Source organism: Plectropomus leopardus, chromosome 23 (genome assembly GCF_026936395.1).
Source record: "Plectropomus leopardus strain MGB_pleo_1.0 chromosome 23, ASM2693639v1, whole genome shotgun sequence".
Lineage (NCBI taxonomy): Eukaryota > Metazoa > Chordata > Actinopteri > Perciformes > Serranidae > Plectropomus > Plectropomus leopardus.
Genome location: NC_142198.1, coordinates 3,194,210 through 3,203,203, shown reverse-complemented (window position 1 = coordinate 3,203,203; position 8,994 = coordinate 3,194,210). Strand labels below are relative to the sequence as shown.

Here is an 8,994-nt window from a genome sequence, read left to right as displayed (position 1 = left end):
GAAAAAGAGGAACATTTAGCCTGTGAAGTGGCCACATTATTTTATACATAGTTTAGAGAAACCAAAGCTAAAATATGACAAAGTTAACCCTTCTTTCCGGCAGGGTATCATTATTGTAATTGGATAAGAAAACAACTTTTAAAAAAAACAAAAAAAAACCTCCAAACTTCAAGGCAACAACTTTCAAATTATCTTGAGTAGGACAATTTAACCCTTTAAAACCTGGAATCAACCTCAGTGTTTTGTGCTGCATTCAGACACCTTTCACACAGATTTAAACCACTGGAACCTGAGAGAATTGTTGAGAATTTTCTGAAAAAATGAGGAAAAGGCAATGAGCAATTTGGCAAGAAATGTCTGTTGAAAATGTGTTGAAAAAATGACAAGAAAATGATTTGAAAATTAGATGTGGGGAAATTGTAAGATATTATCCCCCCTCTAAAAAAGGATAAAATGTATACAAAACTATATTTATCATTCTGGCAATTATTTAAAATTACAGATAATCCAGCAGTTACAGAAAAATAATATTTTGTTTCTCACACTGTCTTAAGGTCATTTTCTTGTCTCTGTTTTTATTTTTTAGTGGTCTAGTTTTTAATTTTTTCAGGTAACTTTTTTTGTAAATTCTAACTAATTTCTTGCTATTTTTTGGGCCATTTCATAAGATAATCATTGCCTTCTGCCAAAGTTTTGAAAGAAATCAGGCAGATTTGATCAACTTTAAAGAGTATAAATTTACTAATTGGCTTTGAGTTGATCTCGCTTAATTTTTTCATCTGACATCTAACATTTAACATCTGTCAACATACCTGAAGAAGGTCGTATTAGGACCCAGTTGGGGCAAACAGGAAACCAGGGACAGTTGGCAATGGTGCTTACTGTTATGACTCAGCAGGTACAGGTCAAGAAGCCAGCAGGTAAATACTCACAGAACGTGCACACAATGGCGAGTGTGGCGACATGGTGAAAATCTCTGGACCGCAGGAAACCTGAACACCTACACTGAAGTGTCATCATCGGATGGTAACACCAAACAGCCAGAGCCAAACGGGAGTCAAGGATGTGAAAACAGGCCTCATGGTCGGGGACATAAGGCTGGTGCGTTTACCGGGAATCAGACAAAGCAGGCAGGCAGGGTCGACAACAAGAAATCAGTCTGAAATATAGTGCTGGAGAGTCTTGCATGAGTGGCAAAGACAACAAGAAACTGTGAGGCTGAGGCATATTTGCTGGCTGAGCGTAATAAGGAACAGGTGAACGGAGTTGCCTTGTTGAGGTGGGCGTAGCTACTGCTGAGGAGTGGGAAAACCAGGGTAAATGGGAAAATCCCGACTGAGAGCTGGGTGGGTGGGCTAATGAGCCCTAAAAATATGAGCCATGTGCAGCGTATAGAAATCAATATCAACCTCCATTCTGAACCATGCCTTTAAACCGAATACCGCACATCAGTTTAATCATTTTACACAATATTATGAAATAAAACTGCATGAGATGTTTAAAGGCATTCAACTCTTTTGTATTTTCCAAACTTTACAAATAGTGCAAATGTAACATAAAAACCACAAATAAAAACAGCAATCCTTTTGACAAGTTGTAACTAATTCACACAGTAGTGGTCAGAGCTGCTGCAACCAGCAAATATGGCAACATGAGAACTGCAAACCTTTGAACGCAAAAGAAAACCTCACGCCTACACGACATCCTTGTACTGGAGTAAAAACACATTTCAGTGCAAAAACAAGAAGAACAAAGAACAACATCCTGCATGAAGAAGTCTCAAAGAAATGTTCCGATGTCAGTGCTATGAATATGAATACAGTCTCTGTGTAGTTTTACGGAGAGGCTAAATGCTGCTATGAACATTCTCTATACAGATGGAAGTAACATGCTACAATAACAACGGCTATAAGCTTTGGTTAAAATACAAACCAATATATATGGCAGACATACTGTATCTGTGTGGCTGCTTTATCACTTGATATGTGTTGAATAAATAGTAAAACTTTAAATTATTCTTATAATTTATTTAGAAGACTCTGCTCTGTTAAATGGTTGTTTTCCTTGACTTTGCATTCCTGTCCACCTTTATCCAGTCTCACAATATGATGTAAACATTTCAACATCTCAAACACCAAAATCAGACTGCATTAGATTTCTTATTTCCAAATATCTACTGTGATGACGAACATCCAAACACCAGCGCAAAACATAACTAAAATTCAGTTCCAATGGGGTCACCATGGGTTGAACATCTGCAATATAACTTTTGCTATAAACTTTGTTTTTTTAAATGTGGCACATTCTTCAGTAAGGCAACTGTGGTGACTAACTATATGTTAAAACAATGATAAAGTTAAGTGTCTCTGCAAATAGACCTTTGTTGGTTGTACATGGTCAACATGCTTTAACCATGACCACAATCATTCCATGACCTTAAAGGGGAACTGTATTTTCCTATGTTTTGTGTAAGTTGACGAGCGGGAACACTCGTTTTTGTTTTCCTCAAGAAAGAGCATTACACCCAGCAGCCATAAACAGGCTGTAATGTAACCACTCTGGGCAAGTGCACTCCATCAAATAACATTAAAATGTTTGTTTTTGCGACACACAGGCTCAGACTGTTATTATTAGAGTTTGACGACATTATGCAAAGGATCCCTACAGAGAAATGAAACATTTTCTCTGATATTTTGCAAAACCATTCTGTTTGTGTAATCAAGTCTTGCTAAAGGAGAAGTTTCTTTCTGAAATCTCGCAGACTTTTTCACGCTGTCGTAATCAGCTAAGAATTAAAATATTATATATATAATATAAAATCTTTTTTTAGATTACACTTTCTGCACTCCAATACAACAAACTCTTCCTGGCACTCTTCTCTCCAACTTTCACTGACGTTTCCACCGATGTTTTTTCTGTAACAAGTCACACCATCCGAGATTTCAAAACTTCTGCTTGACCAAGACCAGCAAAGGTACGGAAAATGTCCTGTCCTGTAATGTAGTCCATACTTATAATAACAACTTGAGCCTGTCAGTGGCAAAAACGCTTAGTGGACGTAAACTGACTAAGTGCACCTGCCCAGAGTGGTTACACTGTAGCCTGTTTTGCTGCTCTCTCAATACTGCACCAATTTCAAAAGTTGTTGCCTCCACGAGTCATTTAGACACCAAAAAATGGGAAAAAGGGTCCCAGTTGAACAATACCAGAATTTCCCTTTGACACTATTCCAGCCTCTCTTTTTTCTTTGTCCCGTGGTCGTTCTGGGAAGCACTGACAAAAAGATGTCTCTCTGCTGATTACGGGCGATAGACCCAAAAACAGTCGTATGGATGGTTTAAGAAGGCAATGACAAAGTTTATAACATTCCATTTGGAGCAATCTTGGAACCTATCCCTAACGGACAAACGCTGGTCAAACCCGCGCTCCTATTTTTGGTAGCTCATATCTGCACCAAACATTTCCAGTTTCTCACACACTTTCAATCAAACACACTTTTCATTCACAATCGCAGACTGTAAAAATAGTCACTAAACACACAGACACTGCAAAGCAAACAGTCCAAAGGAAGCAGCTCTCTGAGGCACCGATGCTGGATGGACAAGGCGATTAATTTGTGGAAATTACACTACAGCCCACCTCTACTGTCTTTGTGTTTGGACATAAAATGGAGCCTTGTGCCACATTTTAGGACACTTAAAATGCGAGGCAGACCAAGCTAAAAGCTGATTCAGAGCTTAAACATAGATGACATTTTTTTAGAGTCTCATTCTTTGGGCTAACTGAGTCTCCACTGAAAAGACTTCCACCTCATACTGGTTCAGATGAACCGTCCTCGTGTCAGCTAAATGTCCTCTACCTGCTGACTTTAAAACCATACCATACACGACCGTCCCGTAACTGGTTGTGTCTTCACTCGCTGTCTCTCAGACAAATGACCAGAGGATTATAGCATCACTGCATCACACATTTCTCCTTCTGCTGTTTGGCGTACTTCCTCCTGCGCTGCTCCAGGCCTCGCTCCAGACGCTCGTCCTCCTCTAGAGCTCTGGAGACAAAAGGAGTGGAGGAGAGTCACGGGTATGTGTTTTAGGCAGCATTTAGACATTCACATTTGACTGAACTTTTAAGGTTTTACTCGTTTTAAAAAAGGCGGTTGCTAACAAGTGGCTAAATGGGACTACATTGGTTGTTGGGGACATCTGATCTCATCACACAGGACACAGACACTCATTAAACCCACTTGTCCACCTTTATAGCTTTACAGAGTCGCACTCGAACCTGTAGAAACGTCTGTTTATAACACACAAAAGTGGTGTTCATCTGTTAAGATTATCATGCTAAACAAAACGTATAAGTCTCATAAACTTATGTTCATCACAGAGCTTATTTTTGGTGATAATCAAAAAACCCATAAGGTTTTTGACAAAGAAACCAGTGTGACGCTAACTTCCTGGTTGGCCTACAAAAATAAGTCATCTCTTCACCACTCTATAAAGGTGTTCTTCTACAGAGCTGTGAGTATAAATAAACAAGAGGACGATGGTGAACGCTAGCACAAGAACTGACAGCTTTGTCTGGATGGACAATGAAGTGGGATTGTTACTTGGAGTGACGCTGGAGAAGCACTTAAACTCAGTAGAGTCAGCAGCACAAACACAGCTTGGTAGTCCGCCATTGTCGTTATTGTTCTCCTACTTGCACATGGCTATTTATCATACGATACGATACGATACGATACGATACGATACGATGCCTATGATACAATAAGTATATCATATATATTTGTCTGTGTATATTTATGTATTGTATATATTTGCCTGAAACGTAATGCGCATGTACCAAGTGCGGCCATGACATCACCATTCTCACAGGATCCGTGCATTACCAGTTTGCATGGCGACAGACAGTGGCGACATTTTCAAAAGTTTGCTTTTTTAGGTTCCAAAATGCCGTTGTCCATCTAAAAAATGTCTGATGGAGTGAATTATATTTGTGTGTACAGTTCGTGATGACATGCAGACTGATGTACCAAACAGTTAGTGTGTCTCACCCTCTCTCCTTGGCGTCCATATTGTGGACCAGTTCATCCCTCTGGTTGACCAGTGAAACCAGCTCCTGAAGCAGCAGCTGCTCTCTGTGTTTATGGGCCGAAGTCTTCTGACTCTCTGCAGCACAAATACAACAGAGAGGATCAGAGGATCACAGGTGTGAGGCACGAGAAAGCAAAATGCAGCCCACATATCCTCGGTTGTTTGTAAGCAGGAAACTTGTTCCCTCGCTAGTGTGCAAAATACAGGAGGTGTCAGGGAGGGTCTGACCTTTAACCCTTTGAAACCTAAGCAAATTGGCTTGACTTCTTTCAAAAACATGAAAAGAAGCAACAAAAGAAATTACACAAAAATTACTGGAAATTAGCAAAAAACATAGAAACAAAAAAACACAAAAAAAACAGAAAATGACCTAAAAAGTTGCTCAAATTAAATGATACATTTGAATATATATATATATATATATATATATATATATATATATATATATATATATATATATATATATATATATATATATATATATAAAACATGATTTTAAATATGTTATTATAGCTATAATAAATATACTGTAGTTTTCTTGATATTTTTCCCTAGTCTTTAAAATGTTCTAAAATGTTAAAATGTTCTAGTCTATATGCAAAATCAAATTCTTTGCGAATGTTAGCTAAAGTTATCTTGAAAACACGCTATTTACAAGCTTTTATCTTACCTATTTTATTTATGTTTTATCTATTTTCTAACCTTTTATTTGTGGTTTTATTTCCTTTATTGCTTTTGTTGGTTGTCATCTATTTGTTTTTATTATTTTATGTTGACATTTTGCATGCTGTATCTTGCATTTTTTTTGTCCTCGTAATAATTTAAACCTAACCCATCCCTTGTTTCTGCTGCTTTGCCAGTCAAAGCACTTTGAAAACTCTGTTTTTAAAGGTGCTATTTAAATAATGTCATGATTAATATAATTTTTGTTAAAAGGAGAAGTTCTCTGTGTGAGCTGTAAAAATATCCCTCAGTGCTGCAGTCACACACATATTTAAAGGCACTTCTTGTTATGCTGACGTGACAAGCTTTAGACTTTCCATTTTCATCTCATGCAATGTGACACAAGGTCATGACGCAAGGCTACAACATGAACATTTAACCACAGCGTTCGGTGTGGGCCGCACGAGATGTTTAGCGATAAAGTCGTACCTTCTATTGCCATCATGTCCCTCAGCTCTTTGTTCAACAGCTCAAACTTTCTTTCCAAGTCTTGTTCCTCCAGCCTGTCAATCACAACAAGATGCATTACAACATGTTTTCAAATTTCCATTTTTTCAGAATAATTTAAGTTTCTCTTAAACCAAAATGGATGAGGTGCCCCTGTGATCATCACTGAATCGTAGAAATTTCAACAAAATCAACAATTCAATGACAACCATACAACTCCCTCTGCTGAAGAACACATGCAATGATCGAAAACTGAACAACTTCTACCAAACAACCTTATGGTGGGATTGTTTGGTCAATTGTGTGTACTGTGCTTTGCATTCAGCACTTTATATTGTATGTTTCCAGCATGGTTGCGGATGTCTTACAGCAGCTGCAGGTGGTCCTGCCTCCTGATTAAAGCATTCTTCTTGTTGACCAGCGTAAACCATTCCTGGATTAACCTCTCCTCCTCCACCTTGTCACTTCCTGCAGGACAAAAATCACATGACAAGACATACTGTATAGTCCCTTTGTTGAGCTTCTCTGTTGGATGATTGAGCATTTATCTGTGGCCATGAATTGATTATCTATTGATTATCTTACCTGTTTCCAGTAGCTGTCTGAGTTTCCTCTCGACCACACCGGCTCTGTTGTCAATATGATTCTGTTCTGCTTCCAGGGCTTCCATCTGACTCATCACATACTGGCTAGGGTCCTGCAAATATTAAAACACATATATACACATACACACACACACACACACGATTACCTACACAGTTAGGGACATGTCGAGATATTGGACCCAGCAATAACACCAATTATAACTGACCTGGCCTTCTGGTCTTCCCTCCTCAACCACAGCCTCTGTTCCTTCTGTGAGACACAACACAAATTAGCTCTACCACCTGTATAAACAGAACAAAGCTTAACAACATCAAACAGTAAACGACAACTAGAATTGACCTTTGCCTTTGACAACCAAATTTTGTAAGTTCATTCTGGAGTCTAAGTGGACGTTTTTGCCATATTTAAAAAAAAAAATCCCCTCAAAATGTTCTTGAGATGTCACATTCTCAAGAATAAGACAGATGAGGTGACCTTTACCTTTGACCCATGACCACCAAAATTTATCAGTTCATCATTGAGTCCATGTGAATGTTTGTGCCAAATTTGAAAAAAAAATTTCCTCAAAGTGTTGTTGAGATATTGCATTCACAAGAATGAGACAGACAAGGTCACAGTGACCTTGCCCATTAACTTTGACCACAAAAATCAATGTGTTCATTATTGGGTCCACGTGGATGCTTGTGCCAAATAAACACACACACACACACACATATATATATATATATATATATATATATATATATATATATATGTATAATAACACATATGTAGCATCTGTTTTTGAGAAGGACTAACCAGTTTCTGACTTCCTCCGGGAAATTACACTCTCCTCTTGCCCTGATACGACCTGCTGACAAAAAAAAGGTCCACATATATCAAAGATAAGTAAAAGAGAAAAATGTAAAAAAGGATCAAACAGGGGTTAATAAATAAGGCAATGAGGTTCCATACCACTGATATGTCTGCTTCCTCTACTGAGCCACTCCTCCGCTGTGACCTACGCTTCTTGACCAGATCAGCGTCTTTGACATGAGAGAAACCAGTCTTGGACAGGAAATGAGTCCTTGGTGGTGCCACTGGAGCCCCAGCGGCCCCAGCACCCTGCAGCCGTTTGGTTCTGGGAGGTGGGACAACATCCTTGGCTTTGCCGTTGGGCTCTGCTGTGCCTGCAGTCCCGTTAGTCTCTAGACTTATACCCTCCTCCTGCAGCCTCTGGGTGCAGTAGCGGACGGTTGCTTCGGGGTCCTCCTCCTGGCTCTCCCGCTCCCCTGCTACTGCATAACTGGACTCGCTGCTGTCCCGGTCTATGTGGAGCACACTGAGCTCCTGGCCTGTGAAATGGGTGCGGATCTGGTTGAGGTAGGTCATGACAATGAGGCGATCAGGCACTGCCAGCATAACCATGTCTGAAGGCTCCATCAGTCTGGAGATGCCAAGTTCAGCAAAGCCGTCAAAGGCCTGCAGTTTGTAAAAAAAAAATAATGGATGGATCAGATTAGTAATTAACCCTTTGAAACCTGACGAAATTGGCTTGATATCTTTCAAAAACATGCAAATAAGGCAATGAAAAACTGAATGAGAAATGATCCAAATATTATCGAGAAATTTGTAAAAAGTTACAAAAGTTAAAATTAGCACAAATACAAAAAAGTAAATAAAATCAAAAACAACAAATGGCCTGAAAAAAAGTGCAAAAATAAAACACAATGCTAATAAAAAAAATAACAACAATATTATTAAATACACATTTTCCTTTAACTTACTGTCATATATAATTTTCTGGATTTTTTTTCTTTTTTCTGAGAATTTTCTCTGTTTTTTAGGCTAATTTTCAGGCAATTTCTCTTGTCGCCTTTTAATAATTTCTTGCAATTTGTGGGACATTTTATGCCAAATTGCTAATTGCTTTACTTTAAATAGAAGCAAATTGCTAAGGTTTCAAAGGTTTAAATGCTTGTGAAAGGTGTCTGAACAGTGTTGATCCAGGTTTTAAAGGGGTAAACAACACATGATAAAATTATGCTAATCTTATGAAAAAAGCCAATCACCTTCTTGTTGTTGTGCTTGATGTCATACGGGTCCAGCATTTCATAATTACTGCACAAAGAAAAAATTAGTCAGA

General features: G+C 38.5%; 1 protein-coding gene across 14 annotated transcripts in view; it reads right to left on the bottom strand.

Annotated features, from left to right (window-relative positions):
- Window positions 1-1,503: 1,503 nt before the first annotated feature.
- The window catches only part of ehbp1l1a (EH domain binding protein 1-like 1a), a 54,449-nt gene continuing 46,958 nt past the window's right edge, over window positions 1,504-8,994 (bottom strand). For 12 of the 14 annotated variants that reach the window (XM_088073146.1, XM_088073137.1, XM_088073142.1 and 9 more), the window contains 9 exons: window positions 8,921-8,969; window positions 7,824-8,330; window positions 7,668-7,722; window positions 7,075-7,118; window positions 6,849-6,960; window positions 6,632-6,731; window positions 6,246-6,319; window positions 5,054-5,168; window positions 1,504-4,048 (listed from right to left, as the gene is read on the bottom strand). In XM_088073146.1, the coding sequence (XP_087929272.1) occupies window positions 3,955-4,048; window positions 5,054-5,168; window positions 6,246-6,319; window positions 6,632-6,731; window positions 6,849-6,960; window positions 7,075-7,118; window positions 7,668-7,722; window positions 7,824-8,330; window positions 8,921-8,969 (1,150 nt within the window). In that variant the 3' untranslated portion in view covers window positions 1,504-3,954. The remainder of the gene's footprint in view (window positions 4,049-5,053; window positions 5,169-6,245; window positions 6,320-6,631; window positions 6,732-6,848; window positions 6,961-7,074; window positions 7,119-7,667; window positions 7,723-7,823; window positions 8,331-8,920; window positions 8,970-8,994) is intronic. The other 2 variants (XM_088073138.1, XM_088073149.1) reach the window with 1 other exon arrangement.